General features: G+C 41.4%; 1 protein-coding gene across 1 annotated transcript; it reads right to left on the reverse strand.

Annotated features, from left to right (window-relative positions):
- On the reverse strand, positions 1-26,146 carry LOC123755491 (fibrous sheath CABYR-binding protein-like). Its single transcript, XM_069328171.1, has 3 exons — positions 25,124-26,146; positions 22,311-22,446; positions 1-242 (listed from the first exon to the last, which is right to left on the reverse strand). The coding sequence occupies exons 1-3, from the start codon at positions 26,144-26,146 to the stop codon at positions 1-3; spliced, it is 1,401 nt and encodes a 466-aa protein (XP_069184272.1).
- Between the last annotated feature and the right edge of the window lie 385 nt (positions 26,147-26,531).

The raw sequence follows: 26,531 nt of genomic DNA on the forward strand, positions 1-26,531 counted from the left end.
TCAACATTGAATTTCGAAGACAACAGGATGGACAGTATTAAAGGACTCTAGAGCCATGAGGGCACTGTGAGAGTCAACTACAACAAAGGAAGATTGACAGCGAGAAAGCAGTTGACGAAGAGCATAGAGAATTGCATAAAGTTCTGCCATGAAGATGCTAGTCTCCGGGGGCAGGCGATACATATAGGTGCAGTTAGCAAACACAGCGGAGTAGCCTACACCATCGGCAGACTTAGACCCATCTGTGAAGACAGAGAGATTGAGCTGGAGTGTGAAAAAAGTGAGCAAGGAAAAGGTGTTTCAGAACTGTAGAAGGGGTAAAAGCTTTAGACATGCGGGTCGAGGTTCTACAAAACATAGGAAGAGGGACCCCATTCTTCCCATGGGGGTAAGGATGGAACGACACGAGGAGAAACATTGGTAACACGAACCGAGAGAGAACCTTGCAGCGAGACAATCATAAAAAAATAATAATAAAATGTTTATTTAGGTAAGGTACATACATACAATAAATTTTTACAAAGATTGGTTGACTTATAGGTAGAGCTAGTACATACAATGCCTAAAGCCACTATTACGCAAAGCGTTTCGGGCATGATAAACTTAAATGACAAGCTTAATACTAATTGAGCATAATGAGTAGATGAAAACAAGAAATGAAAACATAGATGAAAAAGCAGCACAAATACAAATATGTCGACAAACAGCGCTCTTTAAAGAAAAACAGACATTGGTTGACAATAGAAGGGTAAGGTAGGTTACAGGGAATTTATTAGGTATAGCTTTGTTTTTAACTTAAACTGGTTGAGAGAGGTACAGTCTTTAACATGGTCGGGAAGGTCATTCCACATTCTGGGCCCCTTGATTTGTAGAGCATTTCTGGTTTGATTAAGTCGTAATAGTGAAAGGGAAGGTGGTGAAAGGGAACAGGGACCATTGGAGGGGTAATGGTCAAAGTATGACATAAGCGAGAGTGTTGTAAGGACCACGCAAAGTAGCGAAGACAGTAGCGATCCTGTAGAGACAGGATGCCGGTCTCAACATACAGGGCCCGGGTAGGAGTCGAGAGAAAGGCCCCAGAGCTGAGGTGTAGCCCAGTATGGTGAAGAGCATCAAGACTGTGAAGAGTTGAGGGAAAGGCAGACGAGTAAGCAGGACAGCCATAATCGAGTTTAGACAGCACGAGAGAGGAATGTAAAGAAAGGAGCGTGTGCCTATCAGCTTCCCAGAACGTATGGGACAAGACCTTATGTAGGTTAAAGGCCTTAGAGCATTCAACTCGGAGGTAAAAGATATGGAGTGAACAAGACAATTGATTGTCAAAGAATAACAACCAAAAGCTTAGAAGAATCTTTGTACAAAAGGAGATTGCCATAAAGCAACAAAGGGGAACGAAGAACGACTTGCTTCCAAGTAAAAGTATTGGCACAAGTTTTAGATGTAGATAACTTGAAGCCATAATTGGTGGCCCAGGATGACACGGCATTTTTGTGCCCTCTGTAATGCTTTTGCGCTACCGCTCACAGGATGAGTATGGGGTGCACAATAAACTAGCCGCCTTCGGCGGCAACAATCAATCACAAGTTGAAGCAGCTGTTGGAGGAAAGGTGAGTCATCACCTTGACAGCAGAGTGTAAGATCGTCAACATAGAGGGCTGAGAAAACGCCAGAGGGAAGGGAGGAAAGAAGACCATTGAGGGCAACCAAGAAAAAGAGTAGTGCTCAGAACATTACCTTGGGGTATACCTTCATATTGCCGAAAAGAGGCAGAGAGAGTGGTACCAAGTCTGACTCTAAAGGAACGACTAGGGAGAATAGTTTGTAGGAAGAGTGAGAGATTACCATGAAGGCCAAAAGAACGGAGTTGGGACAGGATATGGTATCTCCACGTGATGTTGTATGCCTTTTCCAGGTCAAAAAGGACAGCAACAACAGAGGGTTTCGTAGCCATGGTAGTACGAATATAGACCTTCATGTTCACGAGGACATCAGTCGTGCTGCGACCATTGCGAAAACCAAATTGAGAAGGGGAGAGGTGGTGACAGCGATCTAAGAACCACATCAGACGGACATTGACCATAAGTTCAAAGAGTTTGCAGACGCAACTCGTGAGAGTAATGGAGCGAAAGTCTTTAGGGGATGACCATAGAGAACCTGGTTTCCTAATAGGAAGAACAATTGCCTCAAGCCAGTTCTCAGAGACTGACGACGACTCCCAGACACGATTATGAACATTCAGTATTGACTGAAACGTATATTGGAGGGAGATGGCGAAGCATCTCATAATTAATATAATATGAGCCCGCCGCCGTAGAACCGCAAAGGGCCAGGGCAGACTGGAGATCTGAGAGAATGAATCGTTATAAGGAAGCTGAAGATGAGTGCGAAAATCTAAGGGACAAGATTCAAGAATCATTCCACATCTGCATCTGTACGAGAAAGGAAAGAAGGAGGAAGATGAGAACCGGAGCTAACAGTCGAAAAGTGTGAACCCAGCTCGGTCACGAACGACACCAGATCCGCCACAATACAAAGATCTGCCACAGACACAAACATCCACCACCTTCGCGGAGGTGAAGGACTGGCGAGACACCTATCTTGGGGATTTTCTTCCAACAGAGGAGTGTCAGACGTAATGGTGGAAACGTAAGATCTCCAACTCTCACGTTTAGCCGTACGGATGGCCCTACGGGCTACCGCACTCGCCTTCCGAAACAAAATAAAAGAATCTGGCGTTCGTCGGCGACTGTTTCTTCCAGGCTGCACGCTTACAGCGGACAGCCCGAGCAATCTGCATTCCACCAGGGGAATGCAGTCTCACTTTCCCGAGACCCGGGAGGTAGAGCGAGGAACAAAGCAGAGGGTAGCTTCAAAAAATATGCCATGAAATAGGAAGGCTCGGGGGAGAGGCAGATCAGAGAGGTCGGAAAGAGTAGTGCGTAAGGTGAAGAGGTTCCAGTCGGCCTTGCCAAACTGCCACCTAGGAAAGGAGAGAAGAGGGGTGAAAAGAGAAAAAGGAGACAAGGATGGGGAAATGATTATTGTTATGGAGGTCATCAAGAACCCGCCAGGTTATGTCCAAATAAAGAGAAGATGAGCAGAGAGAAAAATCAAGACAGGGAAGGATGCGAGTGCGTGACTCAACATGAGTTGGCTCACCAGAATTCAGAAGAGACAGAAAAGAAAGGACAAATGGTTCGAGAAGGCGGCCCCGGGTGTTTGTCAGAACATCGCCCCAGAAGGTATGCTGACAGTTAAAATCACCCAAAAGGAGCATAGGCTCTGGTAAGGAGTCCAACAGGTGTTTAAGATCAGGAAGAGAAAACGGGATATTTGGGAGGAGATAAATGGAGCAGACTGTATATCATTTACTCACAAAGATACGGGCCGCAGAACACCGAATGGGCGACTAAAAAAGTAGGAGGATGAAGGTAATATTAAGACGGATCAAGAGAGCAGTAGAGGTACGGGCCCCAGCAATAGCTGGAAGGAAAGAGAGAAAGGAACAACTACGGATGTGACCAGGACGAGCAACAAGCATCGGCTCCTGGAGAAAAACATAAAGCGGCGAAAACTGCGTGATTAGAAGTTAGAGTTCATGGAAGTTGGCATAAAAACCTCGAATACTCCATTGAAGAGCAGACATACACAAAAGAGAGAGAACAGAAACAGAGATAACAAAGGCAAAGTAGAACACAGTAGACTTAGTAAGATAAGGTAAGGTAAGTGAAATTGACACCAGTAATTCCATCTATCATCATACTATCATGCAAGAGGAGCCACACATCTATGGATCATCCAATAAAATCAGCAGACTTCTAGATGTTACTACTGCTCGGCTTAGACTCGGTTACAAGTAAGAACATAAGAACAAAGGCAACTGCAGAAGGCCCATTGGCCCATACGAGGCAGCTCCTATTAATAACCACCCAATCCCACTCATATACTTCTCCAACCCGCGCTTGAAACAATCGAGGTACCCCACCTCCAGCACGTTACGCGGTAATTGGTTCCACAAATCAACAACCCTGTTATTGAACCAGTATTTACCCAAGTCTTTCGTAAATCTAAACTTATCCAATTTATACCCATTGTTTCGTGTTCTGTCTTGTGTTGATACTTTTAATACCCTATTAATATTCCCTTTGTTATGTCCATTCACCCACTTGTAAACCTCTATCATGTCACCCCTAACTCTTCGCCTTTCCAGTGAATGTAACTTAAGCTTTGTTAATCTTTCTTCATATGAAAGATTTCTTATTTGGGGAATTAACTTAGTCATCCTACGCTGGACACGTTCAAGTGAATTTATATCCATTCTATAATATGGCGACCAAAACTGAACTGCATAATCTAAATGGGGCCTAACCAGAGCAAGATATAGCTTGAGAACCACACCAGGTGTCTTGTTACTAACCCGGCGATTAATAAATCCAAGTGTCCGATTTGCCTTATTACGAACATTTATGCATTGATCATTTTGTTTTAAATTCTTACTAATCATAACTCCCAGATCCCTTTCGCAATCTCAACCCGCCAAACACACACCGAAACTACGACGTTGGTACAACGTTCGAGCAAGTTTTAACACTTCCTAACCAGTTATAACAACCAATATAGTAAGTTGTAACAACGTTCTAATACGTCATAAACACGTTAAGCCAAGATGTAACAACTTTATTTCAAGTTGTAACAAGCGGAAAATAGAGACAGTTTCGGTTTGTGTTTCCAGGGAACACCATCTAGCTCGTATCTTGTAACTCTATCATCATTACCTAACCTCAGAACTTTACATTTATCAGCATTAAACTGCATCTGCCAATCCTTTGACCATTTCAAAACCCTATCTAGATCAACTTGAAGTGATAGTGAGTCCTCCTCTGAATTAATTTCCCTACCGATTTTCGTATCATCGGCAAATTTGCAAATGTTGCTACTCAAACCTGAATCTAAATCATTTATATATATTATAAACAACAGAGGTCCCAGGACAGAGCCCTGAGGCACTCCACTTACAACATTTTCCCACTCTGACTTGATTCCATTTATACTAACTCTCTGTTTCCTTTGGTATAGCCATTCCCTAATCCAGCTTAATATACCACCCCCAATACCATGAGACTCTTATCTTTTTTATCAGTCTTTCATGTGGCACTGTATCAAAAGCTTTGCTAAAGTCAAGGTACACAACATCACAATCCTTACCACTATCAACTGCCTCAACTATGCTAGAATAAAAAGATAACAAATTTGTTAAACATGAACGGCCATTTATAAAACCATGTTGCGACTCAATTATTAATTTATGTTTTTCAAGATGAAGACGAATTTTATTTGCTATTATAGATTCGAGTAACTTTCCCACAATAGACGTTAGGCTAATTGGTCGATAGTTAGACGCAAATGATCTATCTCCTTTCTTAAAAACTGGTATCACATTAGCAACTTTCCAAAACTCTGGCACTCTGCCTGACTCTATTGATTTGTTAAATATGGTTGACAGTGGGTCACAAAGCTCCTCTTTGCATTCTTTAAGCACCCTGGCAAACACAATTCAAGCGTGGGTTGGACATGTATATGAGTGGGATTGGGTGGTTATAAATAGGAGCTGCCAGTTCAAGTTCAAGTTCAAGTATGTTTATTGAGATAAGTAATAAATACATCTCAAAGGGATAGAGTAGCTTAGGCTATTTCTACCCCCTCTACTTCAAGTCCCTCAAGGGGCGCACAAATTCAGTGAGTACAAATAGACAAATAACATTACAAGAATCCCATTTAACATTACAGGTTAACACACAATATGGAAGTTGTAGTGAAGGACCTGGTGACTCTAGTGGGAGCCCTGAGGACAGAGTTGGACTCTCTGCGGGAGGAGGTGCGTCAGCTTAAAAAACAACGAGAAGTAACGAAGGAGGAGACCAGCAGTAAAGGGACCTCGTCTTGGAGAGTTGCGAAAGACAGGGGCCTTAAGAAGACTTTGATAAAGCCGCCTTCAAACGCCATAGCAACTTCAAATTCATTTGACGTTTTGGAGGACGAGTGCTGTGGAGAGACTGTGGATCGCGCAAAAGGGAAAGCAACGAAGAGAAAGGAAGCGCAGGCCCCTCAGAAAGTAAAGGAAGTACCTAAGCAAACATTAGTTGTGGGAGATTCCCAGATAAGGTATTTGGATAGAACGTTTTGTGCTAGAGATAGGGGGAACAGGTTAAGGGTTTGCTATCCCGGAGCTGGCATTGGTGATATTATAAACAACATGAATGATATTATGGCTGGTAATGGGAACAATCCCATTATTTGCATTAGCGTGGGAGGAAATGATGTTGGTCGAGTCAGGAGTGAGGAACTGATTCAGAGGTATAAAACAGCCATAGAGTTAGTTAGGAGCAAGGGAGGAATCCCGATCATATGTGGCATTCTTCCAAGAAAGGGAGTGGGAAATGAATGGATATCGAGGGCACTTGGTGTCAATTGCCGGCTGGAAAGATATTGCAAATCAAATGCAATATCTTTCATAGACAACTGGGAACACTTCTATGGAAGAAATGAAATGTATGCTCGTGATGGGGTGCATCTATCGAGAGCTGGGGTTGTTGCTGTTGCGAACTCGCTAGAAGAAGTGGTTAGAGGTGTTTGTTTGGGTTTAAACTGTTAGTAGATAGAGGTATGGGAATTGATTTGGAGGAAGGAGGTAATAAAAGTATGTGTTTGTGGGAGAAAGGAATTGGCAAAACGATCAGGGAAAGAGAAGGTCCGCAAAATAACAATTCACTTAGGGTATATTACACTAACAGTAGAAGTCTAAGAAATAAAATTAACGAATTAAATGCTCTTGTCTGCACAGAAAAAATAGATATTATTGCACTTACCGAAACGTGGATGAATGTAGAAAATAGAGAACTATTAGCTGAATATCAAATATATGGATTTAAACTATTTCACACAGATAGATATATTAGACGAGGAGGTGGAGTAGCCATATATGTTAGGGACAATTTGAAATGTAGTCTCAAAGAGGGAATCAAAACAGAGCCACACACAGAAACTATTTGGATTGAATTAAACGAAAAAGCTAATAATATTATAATAGGAGTAATATATAGGCCACCAAATTTAGACAGAATGGAAGCAAAGCATCTATGGGATGAAATATCTAGAGCATCTAGATCTAACAGTATTTATGTCATGGGTGACTTTAATTTTAGCGGAATAAACTGGTTGAACAAAACAGGGAATAGTGAAGCAGAAGATTTTCTAGAATTAATTGACGATTGCTTTCTTACGCAACACATTAAGGAACCAACACGGGAAAATAATATTTTAGATTTAGTGTTAACTAACAGGGAAACGCAAATTAATGACATCGAAATAGGGAGTGAGCTAGGGAGCAGTGATCACAAAGAAATCAGATTTAGCATAGAATGGAATAGACCAGTAGGAGAAAATTCTGTTAAAGTGCCAGATTTTCGAAAAGCTGATTTTAATAGCCTAAGAAATTTTTTGGGTCAAATTGATTGGAAAGGCTTGGGTATGGGGTGGGGGCCGGTCTTGGAGCGAGACATGAACCCAGCGATAGGTGACTTAAATGGGGATTTCGATGTGGATTCAATATATAACTTATTTAAGAATATTCTAAACAAAGCACAGGAACGTAGTATACCATACAAATTGAATAGATCGTATACTAATGACCCAAAGTGGATAACAAAGAATTTGAAGAACCTTATAGGTAAAAAGAGAGCTTGGTACAAAAGGATTAAAAATGGGGAGGTCACTTTAGAACAGGAATTCGTACAACTGGTTAGAAATGTTAAAAAAAGAGATAAGGAAAGCAAAAAGAAACTATGAAGTTCGCATAGCAGGGCAAGCAAAGACAAATCCTAAAGGGTTTTTTCAGTTATATCGTACTAAGACTAGGGAAAGGATAGGTCCATTAAAAACTGAGACAGGTCAAATAACAGATAGTGATGAAGAGATGAGTAGTATTTTTAATAAATATTTTGTATCTGTATTTACTAAAGAGGAACTTAACAATATGCCTTCAGCCGAACAAGTCTATGTGGGTGGGGACGAGGACAGGTTGACGAGTTTAGCAGTTACCAGGGAGGATGTTCTTAAACAAATAGTAAAACTCAAACCAAACAAATCCCCAGGGCCGGATGAAGTGTTTGCTAGGGTGCTTAAAGAATGCAAAGAGGAGCTTTGTGACCCACTGTCAACCATATTTAATAAATCGGTCAGGTGAAGTCACAGTGAGAGGTTGTGTTAACCGGAGCTCCTGAGTGTTGTTATATTATCATAGCAATATGGAAGTTGTAGTGAAGGACCTGGTGACTCTAGTGGGAGCCCTGAGAACAGAGTTGGACTCTCTGCGGGAGGAGGTGCGTCAGCTTAAAAAACAACGAGAAGTAACGAAGGAGGAGACCAGCAGTAAAGGGACCTCGTCTTGGAGAGTTGCGAAAGACAGGGGCCTTAAGAAGACTTTGATAAAGCCGCCTTCAAACGCCATAGCAACTTCAAATTCATTTGACGTTTTGGAGGACGAGTGCTGTGGAGAGACTGTGGATCGCGCAAAAGGGAAAGCAACGAAGAGAAAGGAAGCGCAGGCCCCTCAGAAAGTAAAGGAAGTACCTAAGCAAACATTAGTTGTGGGAGATTCCCAGATAAGGTATTTGGATAGAACGTTTTGTGCTAGAGATAGGGGGAACAGGTTAAGGGTTTGCTATCCCGGAGCTGGCATTGGTGATATTATAAACAACATGAATGATATTATGGCTGGTAATGGGAACAATCCCATTATTTGCATTAGCGTGGGAGGAAATGATGTTGGTCGAGTCAGGAGTGAGGAACTGATTCAGAGGTATAAAACAGCCATAGAGTTAGTTAGGAGCAAGGGAGGAATCCCGATCATATGTGGCATTCTTCCAAGAAAGGGAGTGGGAAATGAATGGATATCGAGGGCACTTGGTGTCAATTGCCGGCTGGAAAGATATTGCAAATCAAATGCAATATCTTTCATAGACAACTGGGAACACTTCTATGGAAGAAATGAAATGTATGCTCGTGATGGGGTGCATCTATCGAGAGCTGGGGTTGTTGCTGTTGCGAACTCGCTAGAAGAAGTGGTTAGAGGTGTTTGTTTGGGTTTAAACTGTTAGTAGATAGAGGTATGGGAATTGATTTGGAGGAAGGAGGTAATAAAAGTATGTGTTTGTGGGAGAAAGGAATTGGCAAAACGATCAGGGAAAGAGAAGGTCCGCAAAATAACAATTCACTTAGGGTATATTACACTAACAGTAGAAGTCTAAGAAATAAAATTAACGAATTAAATGCTCTTGTCTGCACAGAAAAAATAGATATTATTGCACTTACCGAAACGTGGATGAATGTAGAAAATAGAGAACTATTAGCTGAATATCAAATATATGGATTTAAACTATTTCACACAGATAGATATATTAGACGAGGAGGTGGAGTAGCCATATATGTTAGGGACAATTTGAAATGTAGTCTCAAAGAGGGAATCAAAACAGAGCCACACACAGAAACTATTTGGATTGAATTAAACGAAAAAGCTAATAATATTATAATAGGAGTAATATATAGGCCACCAAATTTAGACAGAATGGAAGCAAAGCATCTATGGGATGAAATATCTAGAGCATCTAGATCTAACAGTATTTATGTCATGGGTGACTTTAATTTTAGCGGAATAAACTGGTTGAACAAAACAGGGAATAGTGAAGCAGAAGATTTTCTAGAATTAATTGACGATTGCTTTCTTACGCAACACATTAAGGAACCAACACGGGAAAATAATATTTTAGATTTAGTGTTAACTAACAGGGAAACGCAAATTAATGACATCGAAATAGGGAGTGAGCTAGGGAGCAGTGATCACAAAGAAATCAGATTTAGCATAGAATGGAATAGACCAGTAGGAGAAAATTCTGTTAAAGTGCCAGATTTTCGAAAAACTGATTTTAATAGCCTAAGAAATTTTTTGGGTCAAATTGATTGGAAAGGCTTGGGTATGGGGTGTGGGCCGGTCTTGGAGCGAGACATGAACCCAGCGATAGGTGACTTAAATGGGGATTTCGATGTGGATTCAATATATAACTTATTTAAGAATATTCTAAACAAAGCACAGGAACGTAGTATACCATACAAATTGAATAGATCGTATACTAATGACCCAAAGTGGATAACAAAGAATTTGAAGAACCTTATAGGTAAAAAGAGAGCTTGGTACAAAAGGATTAAAAATGGGGAGGTCACTTTAGAACAGGAATTCGTACAACTGGTTAGAAATGTTAAAAAAGAGATAAGGAAAGCAAAAAGAAACTATGAAGTTCGCATAGCAGGGCAAGCAAAGACAAATCCTAAAGGTTTTTTTCAGTTATATCGTACTAAGACTAGGGAAAGGATAGGTCCATTAAAAACTGAGACAGGTCAAATAACAGATAGTGATGAAGAGATGAGTAGTATTTTTAATAAATATTTTGTATCTGTATTTACTAAAGAGGAACTTAACAATATGCCTTCAGCCGAACAAGTCTATGTGGGTGGGGACGAGGACAGGTTGACGAGTTTAGCAGTTACCAGGGAGGATGTTCTTAAACAAATAGTAAAACTCAAACCAAACAAATCCCCAGGGCCGGATGAAGTGTTTGCTAGGGTGCTTAAAGAATGCAAAGAGGAGCTTTGTGACCCACTGTCAACCATATTTAATAAATCAATAGAGTCAGGCAGAGTGCCAGAGTTTTGGAAAGTTGCTAATGTGATACCAGTTTTTAAGAAAGGAGATAGATCACTTGCGTCTAACTATCGACCAATTAGCCTAACGTCTATAGTGGGAAAGTTACTCGAATCTATAATAGCAAATAAAATTCGTCTTCATCTTGAAAAACATAAATTAATAATTGAGTCGCAACATGGTTTTATAAATGGCCGTTCATGTTTAACAAATTTGTTATCTTTTTATTCTAGCATTGTTGAGGCAGTTGATAGTGGTAAGGATTGCGATGTTGTATACCTTGACTTTAGCAAAGCTTTTGATACAGTGCCACATGAAAGACTGATTAAAAAAATAGAGTCTCATGGTATTGGGGGTGCTATATTAAGCTGGATTAGGGCATGGCTATACCAAAGGAAACAGAGAGTTAGTATAAATGGAATCAAATCAGAGTGGGAAAATGTTGTAAGTGGAGTGCCTCAAGGCTCTGTCCTGGGACCTCTGTTGTTTATAATATATATAAATGATTTAGATTCAGGTTTGAGTAGCAACATTTGCAAATTTGCCGATGATACGAAAATCGGTAGGGAAATTAATTCGGAGGAGGACTCACTATCACTTCAAGTTGATCTAGATAGGGTTTTGAAATGGTCAAAGGATTGGCAGATGCAGTTTAATGCTGATAAATGTAAAGTTCTGAGGTTAGGTAATGATGATAGAGTTACAAGATACGAGCTAGATGGTGTTGTGATTGCGAAGTCGGATTGCGAAAGGGATCTGGGAGTTATGATTAGTAAGAATTTAAAACAAAAGGATCAATGCATAAATGTTCGTAATAAGGCAAATCGGACACTTGGATTTATTAATCGCAGCGTTAGTAACAAGACACCTGGTGTGGTTCTCAAGCTATATCTTGCTCTAGTTAGGCCCCATTTAGATTATGCAGTTCAGTTTTGGTCGCCATATTATAGAATGGATATAAATTCACTTGAACGTGTCCAGCGTAGGATGACTAAGTTAATTCCCCAAATTAGAAATCTTTCATATGAAGAAAGATTAACAAAGCTTAAGTTGCATTCACTGGAAAGGCGAAGAGTTAGGGGTGACATGATAGAGGTTTACAAGTGGATGAATGGACATAACCGGGGGGATATTAATAGGGTATTAAAAGTATCAACACAGGACAGAACACGAAACAATGGATATAAATTGGATAAGTTTAGATTTAGGAAAGACTTGGGTAAATACTGGTTCAGTAACAGGGTTGTTGATTTGTGGAACCAATTGCCGCGTAACATTGTGGAGGTGGGGTCCCTCGATTGTTTCAAGCACGGGTTGGACAAGTATATGAGTGGGATTGGGTGGTTATAGAATAGGAGCTGCCTCGTATGGGCCAATAGGCCTTCTGCAGTTACCTTTGTTCTTATGTTCTTATGTTCTTAAATCAATAGAGTCAGGCAGAGTGCCAGAGTTTTGGAAAGTTGCTAATGTGATACCAGTTTTTAAGAAAGGAGATAGATCACTTGCGTCTAACTATCGACCAATTAGCCTAACGTCTATTGTGGGAAAGTTACTCGAATCTATAATAGCAAATAAAATTCGTCTTCATCTTGAAAAACATAAATTAATAATTGAGTCGCAACATGGTTTTATAAATGGCCGTTTATGTTTAACAAATTTGTTATCTTTTTATTCTAGCATTGTTGAGGCAGTTGATAGTGGTAAGGATTGCGATGTTGTATACCTTGACTTTAGCAAAGCTTTTGATACAGTGCCACATGAAAGACTGATTAAAAAAATAGAGTCTCATGGTATTGGGGGTGCTATATTAAGCTGGATTAGGGCATGGCTATACCAAAGGAAACAGAGAGTTAGTATAAATGGAATCAAGTCAGAGTGGGAAAATGTTGTAAGTGGAGTGCCTCAAGGCTCTGTCCTGGGACCTCTGTTGTTTATAATATATATAAATGATTTAGATTCAGGTTTGAGTAGCAACATTTGCAAATTTGCCGATGATACGAAAATCGGTAGGGTAATTAATTCGGAGGAGGACTCACTATCACTTCAAGTTGATCTAGATAGGGTTTTGAAATGGTCAAAGGATTGGCAGATGCAGTTTAATGCTGATAAATGTAAAGTTCTGAGGTTAGGTAATGATGATAGAGTTACAAGATACGAGCTAGATGGTGTTGTGATTGCGAAGTCGGATTGCGAAAGGGATCTGGGAGTTATAAGAACATAAGAACATAAGAACAAAGGTAACTGCAGAAGGCCTATTGGCCCATACGAGGCAGCTCCTATTCTATAACCACCCAATCCCACTCATATACTTGTCCAACCCGTGCTTGAAACAATCGAGGGACCCCACCTCCACAATGTTACGCGGCAATTGGTTCCACAAATCAACAACCCTGTTACTGAACCAGTATTTACCCAAGTCTTTCCTAAATCTAAACTTATCCAATTTATACCCATTGTTTCGTGTTCTGTCCTGTGTTGATACTTTTAATACCCTATTAATATCCCCCCGGTTATGTCCATTCATCCACTTGTAAACCTCTATCATGTCACCCCTAACTCTTCGCCTTTCCAGTGAATGCAACTTAAGCTTTGTTAATCTTTCTTCATATGAAAGATTTCTAATTTGGGGAATTAACTTAGTCATCCTACGCTGGACACGTTCAAGTGAATTTATATCCATTCTATAATATGGCGACCAAAACTGAACTGCATAATCTAAATGGGGCCTAACTAGAGCAAGATATAGCTTGAGAACCACACCAAGTGTCTTGTTACTAACGCTGCGATTAATAAATCCAAGTGTCCGATTTGCCTTATTACGAACATTTATGCATTGATCCTTTTGTTTTAAATTCTTACTAATCATAACTCCCAGATCCCTTTCGCAATCCGACTTCGCAATCACAACACCATCTAGCTCGTATCTTGTAACTCTATCATCATTACCTAACCTCAGAACTTTACATTTATCAGCATTAAACTGCATCTGCCAATCCTTTGACCATTTCAAAACCCTATGTAGATCAACTTGAAGTGATAGTGAGTCCTCCTCCGAATTAATTTCCCTACCGATTTTCGTATCATCGGCAAATTTGCAAATGTTGCTACTCAAACCTGAATCTAAATCATTTATATATATTATAAACAACAGAGGTCCCAGGACAGAGCCTTGAGGCACTCCACTTACAACATTTTCCCACTCTGACTTGATTCCATTTATACTAACTCTCTGTTTCCTTTGGTATAGCCATGCCCTAATCCAGCTTAATATAGCACCCCCAATACCATGAGACTCTATCTTTTTAATCAGTCTTTCATGTGGCACTGTATCAAAAGCTTTGCTAAAGTCAAGGTATACAACATCGCAATCCTTACCACTATCAACTGCCTCAATAATGCTAGAATAAAAAGATAACAAATTTGTTAAACATGAACGGCCATTTATAAAACCATGTTGCGACTCAATTATTAATTTATGTTTTTCAAGATGAAGACGAATTTTATTTGCTATTATAGATTCGAGTAACTTTCCCACAATAGACGTTAGGCTAATTGGTCGATAGTTAGACGCAAGTGATCTATCTCCTTTCTTAAAAACTGGTATCACATTAGCAACTTTCCAAAACTCTGGCACTCTGCCTGACTCTATTGATTTATTAAATATGGTTGACAGTGGGTCACAAAGCTCCTCTTTGCATTCTTTAAGCACCCTGGCAAACACTTCATCCGGCCCTGGGGATTTGTTTGGTTTGAGTTTTACTATTTGTTTAAGAACATCCTCCCTGGTAACTGTTAAACTCGTCAACCTGTCCTCGTCCCCACCCACATAGACTTGTTCGGCTGAAGGCATATTGTTAAGTTCCTCTTTAGTAAATACAGATACAAAATATTTATTAAAAATACTACTCATCTCTTCATCACTATCTGTTATTTGACCTGTCTCAGTTTTTAATGGACCTATCCTTTCCCTAGTCTTAGTACGATATAACTGAAAAAACCCTTTAGGATTTGTCTTTGCTTGCCCTGCTATGCGAACTTCATAGTTTCTTTTTGCTTTCCTTATCTCTTTTTTAACATTTCTAACCAGTTGTACGAATTCCTGTTCTAAAGTGACCTCCCCATTTTTAATCCTTTTGTACCAAGCTCTCTTTTTACCTATAAGGTTCTTCAAATTCTTTGTTATCCACTTTGGGTCATTAGTATTCGATCTATTCAATTTGTATGGTATACTACGTTCCTGTGCTTTGTTTAGAATATTCTTAAATAAGTTATATATTGAATCCACATCGAAATCCCCATTTAAGTCACCTATCGCTGGGTTCATGTCTCGCTCCAAGACCGGCCCACACCCCATACCCAAGACTTTCCAATCAATTTGACCCAAAAAATTTCTTAGGCTATTAAAATCAGCTTTTCGAAAATCTGGCACTTTAACAGAATTTTCTCCTACTGGTCTATTCCATTCTATGCTAAATCTGATTTCTTTGTGATCACTGCTCCCTAGCTCACTCCCTATTTCGATGTCATTAATTTGCGTTTCCCTGTTAGTTAACACTAAATCTAAAATATTATTTTCCCGTGTTGGTTCCTTAATGTGTTGCGTAAGAAAGCAATCGTCAATTAATTCTAGAAAATCTTCTGCTTCACTATTCCCTGTTTTGTTCAACCAGTTTATTCCGCTAAAATTAAAGTCACCCATGACATAAATACTGTTAGATCTAGATGCTCTAGATATTTCATCCCATAGATGCTTTGCTTCCATTCTGTCTAAATTTGGTGGCCTATATATTACTCCTATTATAATATTATTAGCTTTTTCGTTTAATTCAATCCAAATAGTTTCTGTGTGTGGCTCTGTTTTGATTCCCTCTTTGAGACTACATTTCAAATTGTCCCTAACATATATGGCTACTCCACCTCCTCGTCTAATATATCTATCTGTGTGAAATAGTTTAAATCCATATATTTGATATTCAGCTAATAGTTCTCTATTTTCTACATTCATCCACGTTTCGGTAAGTGCAATAATATCTATTTTTTCTGTGCAGACAAGAGCATTTAATTCGTTAATTTTATTTCTTAGACTTCTACTGTTAGTGTAATATACCCTAAGTGAATTGTTATTTTGCGGACCTTCTCTTTCCCTGGTCGTTTTGCCAATTCCTTTCTCCCACAAACACATACTTTTATTACCTCCTTCCTCCAAATCAATTCCCATACCTCTATCTACTAACAGTTTAAACCCAAACAAACACCTCTAACCACTTCTTCTAACGAGTTCGCAACAGCAACAACCCCAGCTCTCGATAGATGCACCCCATCACGAGCATACATTTCATTTCTTCCATAGAAGTGTTCCCAGTTGTCTATGAAAGATATTGCATTTGATTTGCAATATCTTTCCAGCCGGCAATTGACACCAAGTGCCCTCGATATCCATTCATTTCCCACTCCCTTTCTTGGAAGAATGCCACATATGATCGGGATTCCTCCCTTGCTCCTAACTAACTTTATGGCTGTTTTATACCTCTGAATCAGTTCCTCACTCCTAACTCGACCAACATCATTTCCTCCCACGCTAATGCAAATAATGGGATTGTTCCCATTACCAGCCATAATATCATTCATGTTGTTTATAATATCACCAATGCCAGCTCCGGGATAGCAAACCCTTAACCTGTTCCCCCTATCTCTAGCACAAAACGTTCTATCCAAATACCTTATCTGGGAATCTCCCACAACTAATGTTTGCTTAGGTACTTCCTTTACCCTCTGAGGGGCCTGCGCTTCCTTTCTCTTCGTTGCTTTCCCTTTTGCGCGATCCACAGTCTCTCCACAGCACTCGTCCTCCAAAACGTCAAATGAATTAGAGGTTGCTATGGCGTTTGAAGGCGGCTTTATCAAAGTCTTCTTAAGGCCCCTGTCTTTCACAACTCTCCAAGACGAGGTCCCTTTACTGCTGGTCTCCTCCTTCGTTACTTCTCGTTGTTCTTTAAGCTGACGCACCTCCTCCCGCAGAAAGTCCAACTCTGTCCTCAGGGCTCCCACTAGAGTCACCAGGTCCTTAACTACAACTTCCATATTGCTATGATAATATAACAACACTCAGGAGCTCCGATTAACACAACCTCTCACTGTGAATTCACCTGACCGACTGATCAAATTTGATTAGTAAGATTATGATTAGTAAGAATTTAAAACAAAAGGATCAATGCATAAATGTTCGTAATAAGGCAAATCGGACACTTGGATTTATTAATCGCAGCGTTAGTAACAAGACACCTGGTGTGGTTCTCAAGCTATATCTTGCTCTAGTTAGGCCCCATTTAGATTATGCAGTTCAGTTTTGGTCGCCATATTATAGAATGGATATAAATTCACTTGAACGTGTCCAGCGTAGGATGACTAAGTTAATTCCCCAAATTAGAAATCTTTCATATGAAGAAAGATTAACAAAGCTTAAGTTGCATTCACTGGAAAGGCGAAGAGTTAGGGGTGACATGATAGAGGTTTACAAGTGGATGAATGGACATAACCGGGGGGATATTAATAGGGTATTAAAAGTATCAACACAGGACAGAACACGAAACAATGGATATAAATTGGATAAGTTTAGATTTAGGAAAGACTTGGGTAAATACTGGTTCAGTAACAGGGTTGTTGATTTGTGGAACCAATTGCCGCGTAACATTGTGGAGGTGGGGTCCCTCGATTGTTTCAAGCACGGGTTGGACAAGTATATGAGTGGGATTGGGTGGTTATAGAATAGGAGCTGCCTCGTATGGGCCAATAGGCCTTCTGCAGTTACCTTTGTTCTTATGTTCTTATGTTCTTATGACCAAATGTAAACTGTGTCAACAAAATTATTCGCACACCCTCCGTCACTATGTGCTGGAGTGCGAAAAGATACGTGAATTTAGAGACAACTCTATAACCAATGTTCCAGCGATGTGTCAATATTTCATTCAAAATGATCTGCTACCAGAAATTTTAGCCAAATATCCCCAGTTTGCTAACTGTAGGTAGTAACTAAGTGATTGTAACCTATCCACCGCCGCCCACTGGATGGGGGGCGGTGTGCAGGACAAACATATAAATTTTGACACTAGCTCTCCACATATGTCAGTTGCTTAATTTAGAACCTGTATTTTTTTTTTTTTTTTTTGAGATATATACAAGAGTTGATACATTCTTGTACAGCCACTAGTACGCGTACACAACATCACAATCCTTACCACTATCAACTACCTCAACTATGCTGGAATAAAAAGTTAGCAAATTTGTTAAGCATGAACGGCCATTTGTAAAACCATGTTGCGACTCATTTATTAATTTATGTTTTTCAAGATGAAGACGAATTGTATTTGCAATTATTGATTCAAGTAACTTTCCCACAATAGACGTTAGGCTAATTGGTCGATAGTTTGACGCAAGTGATCTATCTCCTTTCTTAAAAATTGGTACCACATTAGCTACCTTCCATGACTCTGGCACTCTGCCTGCCTCTATTGATTTATTAAATATGTTAGACAGTGGCTCGGAAAGCTCCTCTTTGCATTCTTTAAGCACCCTGGCAAACACTTCATCCGGCCCTGGGGATTTGTTTGGTTTTAGTTTTTCTAATTGTTTAATTACATCCTCCCTGGTAACTGCTAAACTAGTCAACCTGTCCTCATCCCCACCCACATAGACTTGTTCGGCTGAGGGCATATTGTTAAGTTCTTTAGTAAATAAGAACATAAGAACAAAGGCAACTGCAGAAGGCCTGTTGGCCCATACGAGGCAGCTCCTATTTATAACCACCCAATCCCACTCATATACATGTCCAACCCATGCTTGAAACAATCGAGGGACCCCACCTCCACAATGTTACGCGGCAATTGGTTCCACAAATCAACAACCCTGTTACTGAACAAGTATTTACCCAAGTCTTTCCTAAATCTAAACTTATCCAATTTATATCCATTGTTTCGTGTTCTGTCTTGTGTTGATACTTTTAATACCCTATTAATATTCCCTTTGTTATGTCCATTCACCCACTTGTAAACCTCTATCATGTCACCCCTAACTCTTCGCCTTTCCAGTGAATGCAACTTAAGCTTTGTTAATCTTTCTTCATATGAAAGATTTCTAATTTGGGGAATTAACTTAGTCATCCTACGCTGGACACGTTCAAGTGAATTTATATCCATTCTATAATATGGCGACCAAAACTGAACTGCATAATCTAAATGGGGCCTAACTAGAGCAATATATAGCTTGAGAACCACACCAGGTGTCTTGTTACTAACCCGGCGATTAATAAATCCAAGTGTCCGATTTGCCTTATTCCGAACATTTATGCATTGATCCTTTTGTTTTAAATTCGTACTAATCATAACTCCCAGATCCCTTTCGCAATTCGACTTCGCAATCTCAACACCATCTAGCTCGTATCTTGTAACCCTATCATCATTACCTAACCTCAGAACTTTACATTTATCAGCATTAAACTGCATCTGCCAATCCTTCGACCATTTCAAAACCCTATCTAGATCAACTTGAAGTGATAGTGAGTCCTCCTCCGAATTAATTTCCCTACCGATTTTCGTATCATCGGCAAATTTGCAAATGTTGCTACTCAAACCTGAATCTAAATCATTTATATATATTATAAACAACAGAGGTCCCAGGACAGAGCCCTGAGGCACCCCACTTACAACATTTTCCCACTCTGACTTGACTCCATTTATACTAACTCTCTGTTTCCTTTGGTATAGCCATGCCCTAATCCAGCTTAATATAGCACCCCCAATACCATGAGACTCTAACTTTTTAATCAGTCTTTCATGTGGCACTGTATCAAAAGCTTTGCTAAAGTCAAGGTACACAACATCGCAATCCTTACCACTATCAACTGCCTCAACAATGCTAGAATAAAAAGATAACAAATTTGTTAAACATGAACGGCCATTTATAAAACCATGTTGTGACTCAATTATTAATTTATGTTTTTCAAGATGAAGATGAATTTTATTTGCTATTATAGATTCGAGTAACTTTCCCACAATAGACGTTAGGCTAATTGGTCGATAGTTAGACGCAAGTGATCTATCTCCTTTCTTAAAAACTGGTATCACATTAGCAACTTTCCAAAACTCTGGCACTCTGCCTGACTCTATTGATTTATTAAATATGGTTGACAGTGGGTCACAAAGCTCCTCTTTGCATTCTTTAAACACCCTGGCAAACACTTCATCCGGCCCTGGGGATTTGTTTGGTTTGAGTTTTACTATTTGTTTAAGAACATCCTCCCTGGTAACTGCTAAACTCGTCAACCTGTCCTCGTCCCCACCCACATAGACTTGTTCGGCTGAAGGCATATTGTTAAGTTCCTCTTTAGTAAATACAGATACAAAATATTTATTAAAAATACTACTCATCTCTTCATCACTATCTGTTATTTGACCTGTCTCAGTTTTTAATGGACCTATCCTTTCCCTAGTCTTAATACGATATAACTGAAAAAACCCTTTAGGATTTGTCTTTGCTTGCCCTGCTATGCGAACTTCATAGTTTCTTTTTGCTTTCCTTATCTCTTTTTTAACATTTCTAACCAGTTGTACGAATTCCTGTTCTAAAGTGACCTCCCCATTTTTAGTCCTTTTGTACCAAGCTCTCTTTTTACCTATAAGGTTCTTCAAATTCTTTGTTATCCACTTTGGGTCATTGGTATTCGATCTATTCAATTTGTATGGTATACTACGTTCCTGTGCTTTGTTTAGAATATTCTTAAATAAGTTATATATTGAATCCACATCGAAATCCCCATTTACGTCACCTATCGCTGGGTTCATGTCTCGCTCCAAGACCGGCCCCCACCCCATACCCAAGACTTTCCAATCAATTTGACCCAAAAAATTTCTAAGGCTATTAAAATCAGCTTTTCGAAAATCTGGCACTTTAACAGAATTTTCTCCTACAGGTCTATTCCATTCTATGCTAAATCTGATTTCTTTGTGATCACTGTTCCCTAGCTCACTCCCTATTTCGATGTCATTAATTTGTGTTTCCCTGTTAGTTAACACTAAATCTAAAATATTATTTTCCCGTGTTGGTTCCTTAATGTGTTGCGTAAGAAAGCAATCGTCAATTAATTCTAGAAAATCTTCTGCTTCACTATTCCCTGTTTTGTTCAACCAGTTTATTCCACTAAAATTAAAGTCACCCATGACATAAATACTGTTAGATCTAGATGCCCTAGATATTTCATCCCATAGATGCTTTGCTTCCATTCTGTCTAAATTTGGTGGCCTATATATAACTCCTATTATAATATTATTTGCTTTTTCGTATAATTCTACCCAAATAGTTTCTGTGTGTGGCTCAGTTTTGATTCCTTCTTTGAGACTACATTCCAAATTGTCCCTTACATATATGGCTACTCCCCCTCCTCGTCTAATATATCTATCTGTGTGAAATAGTTTAAATCCATTTATTTGATATTCAGCTAATAGTTCTCTATTTTCTACATTCATCCACGTTTCGGTAAGTGCAATAATATCTATTTTTTTCTGTGCAGACAAGAGCATTTAATTCGTTAATTTTATTTCTTAGACTTCAACTGTTAGTGTAATATACCCTAAGTGGATTGATATTTTGAGGCCCTTCTCTTTCCCTGATCATTTTGCCAATTCCTTTCTCCCACAAACACGTACTTTTATTACCTCCTTCCTCCAAATCAATTCCCTTACCTCTATCAGCTAACAGTTTAAACCTAAACAAACACCTCTAACCACTTCTTCCAACGAGTTCGCAACAGCAACAATCCCAGCTCTCGATAGATGCACCCCATCACGAGCATACATTCCATTTCTTCCATAGAAGTGTTCCCAGTTGTCTATGAAAGATATTGCATTTGATTTGCAATATCTTTCCAGCCGGCAATTGACACCAAGTGCCCTCGATATCCATTCATTTCCTACTCCCTTTCTTGGAAGAATGCCACATATGATCGGGATTCCTCCCTTGCTCCTAACTAATTCAAACTCCTAAATACAGATATAAAATATTTGTTGAAAATACTACTCATCTTCTTGTCATTATCCGTTATTTGACCTGTCTCAGATTTTAATGGACCTATCCTTTCCCTAGTCTTAGTTCGATATAACTGAAAAAAAAACCTTTAGGATTTGACTTTGCTTGCTCTGCTATGCGAACTTCATAGTTTCTTATGGCAAACAAAGGCAGGAGAAGTTAAGCCAGAAGTAAACCAATCAAATAATAACTCAAATCAAATGGAACAAAAATAATAAAATAAACAATAAGTCATATCAATATATAAACAAAAATATAACATAGAACCGATATATATAATATCAAATCAATATATAATATAACAGTAAATCAAATATAATATAACAATTCTTTAAGGCATAACTGTAACATGCTTGTGTCCGAACTAGACACAAATACAACAAATTTACTAAGGATGGAGCAGAGTCCATTACAATTGGTCTCCATCTCATGTTGGACTCCGAAATCATGATAGAGCTGATAAGTGAGCCAAAGCACTTGCCTTTTAAGTAGCCGTTGGGTGTAACCTTGGATTGGCAATGGGCAATCCGAGAGCAGCAGTACGCCGAGAACTTCAACAATATCTTGTAGATCTGAGGCAAAGTTAAATCGACGCCAGTAATACTACTGATCCGTAACTGTAATAAGAAATAATATTAATAATATAAAATGATATAGTAAAATAACAAATATAGCGTCAAAAGTGCCACGAAGTACGAGTTGAAAAAGTAAATAGTAACGCCAAAACCCGTAATAATAGTTTATGCTCATAGTAAAATAGTACCGAATAATAACGATAATAATATGAATTATTACCGTTATTATAACCCGTAATAATAGTTTATGCTCATAGTAAAATAGTACCGAATAATAACGGTAAGAATATGAATTAACATTAATACTATAATATAGTATTAATGTTGCTCAGGAGTAAATAATGAATATATATATAAAGTAACAAATAACGTAGGCCCTGGGCGGCTGCAACCCGGCGCCGCTGCGTTGTCTAGAAACACTATAGAAAGGAAGAAATCTCCCAATACTCCCTCCGAGCAGTAGTACTGGGACTGAAAAACCCGCTACAGGACGGGCCCTCCGGAGAGCAGGCGCAATGAGCGGCAGAAACAATCCAAAACTATGGTAGAATACATTAATAGATAAAAGTAAAAAAATAACAATAATGGCCACAAAAAAGACTGGAATAGAACTACAATAATAGAATCGAAAAAGACTGGAATAGAATCCTCGTCATGGCCCTTGTGGAGTTGTTCATTTGATGTTGTTGAGTTAGGGGCGACGACGATCGTGGGATCGGATGCGCCCCGGCGTACCCGTGAAGGGTGAATCGCAAAGCCAGGAAAGGCGAAATGCTAAGCCAAAACGCGAAACGAGTGACGTCAAGCACTAGAAACTAATATGCCACACGGCAAAGCTACGCACAAAGGAAGAGGCAGAAGCACATAATAGAACAGGGCAAACAAACAGCCAGAATGGCACACAGCATGTCAGAGCAAATACACAAGAAATCAGAGCACATACTTGCCCGGGAACTTGGCCCGCGGGAATCTTACATTAAACGCCTCCCAGAGCACCTATTACCAAGGGTCTCGTCCATCCCCCGGGGACGCCATAACATCCGGAACCGGGGCAACAAACACCTGCAAACTGGGGACCCAGATGGTAGAACTCATGAGGCGAGAAGTCGCCACTCGCCCCCACAGGAAGGGAACTTGCCCCCCACGAAAGCACTCCGGTCCGTCAGACAGCAGTAACTCGGCAATCTTCGACCAGTGACCCGGTGGTATCACAGACGCCGGCAACACGTCCCCCAGGGCCCCAACGCGTACCCGCACCACAGGGGTACTCGCGGCCCCGGGCACACCACCAGACGACAGCAGGGAACCCGGACGGCGCGCATCCTTCCGTAACGTCACCACCAGGCCACGCCCAGCACCAGAGTCCACACCACCCCTGACAGCGGAAGCCACCGCCCCCCACTGTGGAGAGTCCCCCGGCGGAGAAAGAACCGAAGGTACGTCCGAGACACAGGCACCAGCACCGGCAGGCACATGGACCTCCGCCACCACGAACTGCGGAGACATCGACGCATCCGTATCCACACTGTCAACATCCGAAGCCCCACAGTCACTGAAGTCACCAGCGTCGGCCCAGGAAGAAGACAAACGCCGGGAACGTTTGGGCACCGGCCGTATATCGTCAGAGCCGGTAAGTGACCCAGAAACACGGGTACCACGAGCCGAAGGAACCGACGCCAGGACGGCAGCAGCCTCAACCACAGGGGGAACCGGGCCACACACAGCAGGAGGCTCCGCAGCCACCCCAGCACCAAGCACATCCGGGACCCGAGTCACGGACACAAGGCCAGGCGCAGCATCATAAGACGAGGGAGAAGACAGCGAAGTCACACAGGGAGCTCCAGGAAGGCCCACGGGAGCAGCTGGGACAGCGACAGGATCAGGCAGACCAACCGACGGTACCTCAAGAACCGGAGGAGGGACGGCAACAACCGGAGGAACTGCAGGCGCCGCCGGGGAAGCTGCAGCAGTGAACGGGACGCTCACCTCCACACCCCAAGAGTCCTCCTCGTACCTCCGTAAGAAAGCACGGTACACCGCCTCACCCACAAACTTGATAACAACACGGTGAGCAGTTACCAGCTCAATGCCATATACGTCCCCAACCGGGACACGAAGCATGTCACTCAACACCACATCCACCAGCGGGTAACCAGCACGGCCAGTAAACTCCAATCCAATGGAGTTTAACCGCACGACAGCGGGAATAGGGCCGCCCATCGCAAAACACGCCACGTCTCCACCACCAGGAACAGCAGGGAGGGTAAACACCCCCACACCCCCTGCCGGCGAAAACGGCAACGACCACAAACTGCCGGAGCGGACAAGCGACACGTCCTCACTTAACGGCAGCGCAGGTGGACTCCTTTCATTTGATGTATCACGTTAATGTGATTTCTGTATGTAATGATGAAAGGGCGAAGAGGGAGAACGGCCTATTGACATAGCTCGAGTGCAGGGGGGAGTTGTGTAAAACCCTGGTTGTGCCTCGGAGAGGCCGCGGGATCCAGTAAGTTCAGTAGAACTTCGGTTTCAACTCGTTTTAACCCTGTCGTAGCTCAGTCGATTAAGGCAGTGTCTGGGATGCTCCCGGACTAGGGTTCGAATCCTCGTCACGGCCCTTGTGGATTTGTTCATTTCTGGAATAGAACTGTAAAGTAAATAATAATACTAATAATGTAGAGAATAATACTAATAATGGTAGTATTATACCCGGAACCTCATCAGCTGGAACATCAACAACTAGAACATCAGCGGCTGGAGCATCAGCAGCTGGAACGTCAGCAGCTGGAATATCGGCAGCTGGAACATCAGCAGCTGGAACATCAGCAGCTGGAACATCATCAGCTGGAACATCAGCAGCCGGAACATCAGCAGCTGGAACATCAGCAGCTGGAACATCGGCAGCTGGAACATCAGCAGCTGGAACGTCGTCAGCTGGAACATCGCCAGCTGGAACATCAGCAGCTGGAACATCAGCAGATGGAACGTCGTCAGCTGGAACATCGCCAGCTGGAACATCAGCAGCTGGAACATCAGCAGCTGGAACATCGCCAGCTGGAACATCGGTAGCTGGAACATCAGCAGCTGGAACGTCGTCAGCTGGAACATCGCCAGCTGGAACATCATCAGCTGGAACATCAGCAGCTGGAACATCAGCGGCTGGAGCATCGGCAGCTGGAACGTCGTCAGCTGGAACATCGTCAGCTGGAACATCGGCAGCTGGAACATCAGCAGCTGGAACGTCGTCAGCTGGAACATATCCATCTGGAACATCATCAGCTAGAACATCAGCAGCTGGAACATCATCAGCTGGAACATCAGCAGCTGGAACGTCGTCAGCTGGAGCATCGGCAGCTGGAACGTCGTCAGCTGGAACATCGCCAGCTGGAACATCAGCAGCTGGAACGTCGTCAGCTGGAACATCGCTAGCTGTAACATCGCCAGCTGGAACATCATCGGCTGGAACATCACCGGTTGGAACATCCGCGGCTGAAACATCAGCAGCTGTAACATCAGCGGCTGGAACAACATCAGCTGGAACATCATCGGCTGGAACATCATCGTCTGGAACATCCGCAGTTGGAACATCAGTAGGTGGAACATCTACAGCTGGAACAACGCCGGCTGTAACATCAGCAGCTGGAAGAGCATCAGTTGGAACATCATCAGCTGGAACACCGCCAGCTGAAACATCAACAGCTAGAACATCGACGGCTGGAACATCCTGCATCTGGAACATCGGGAACTGGGCCCAGCTAAGCGGCATAACTGACGGGCCCAGCTAAGGGGCATACTGAGGGGTCCAGCTGAGGGGCATAACTGAAGTAGCATTGCCAAGGGCTTGCTGACGGGCCCAACTAAGGGCATAATGGCTCAGATCAGCAGCAACTAAGGACATCAGCATCTGTAACATCAACAGCTGGAATATCAACAGGAGGAATAACATCATCTTGAACGTCAGCAGCTAGGACATCATCAGTCCATTAGGCTTGCCGGAGCCGTCTTGTAGTCATCTTAAGGAATTCCAGAGGGAATCAGGGAGCTAACAGGAAGGGAACGCCGGTCCCAGCCCAGTGGGCTAGAACTGAAGGAGCCCCGCAGACGGGGGGGGGGGGGCGGAGTTT

The sequence above is a fragment of the Procambarus clarkii genome, chromosome 20 (genome assembly GCF_040958095.1).
Source record: "Procambarus clarkii isolate CNS0578487 chromosome 20, FALCON_Pclarkii_2.0, whole genome shotgun sequence".
Classification (NCBI taxonomy): Eukaryota; Metazoa; Arthropoda; class Malacostraca; order Decapoda; family Cambaridae; genus Procambarus; species Procambarus clarkii.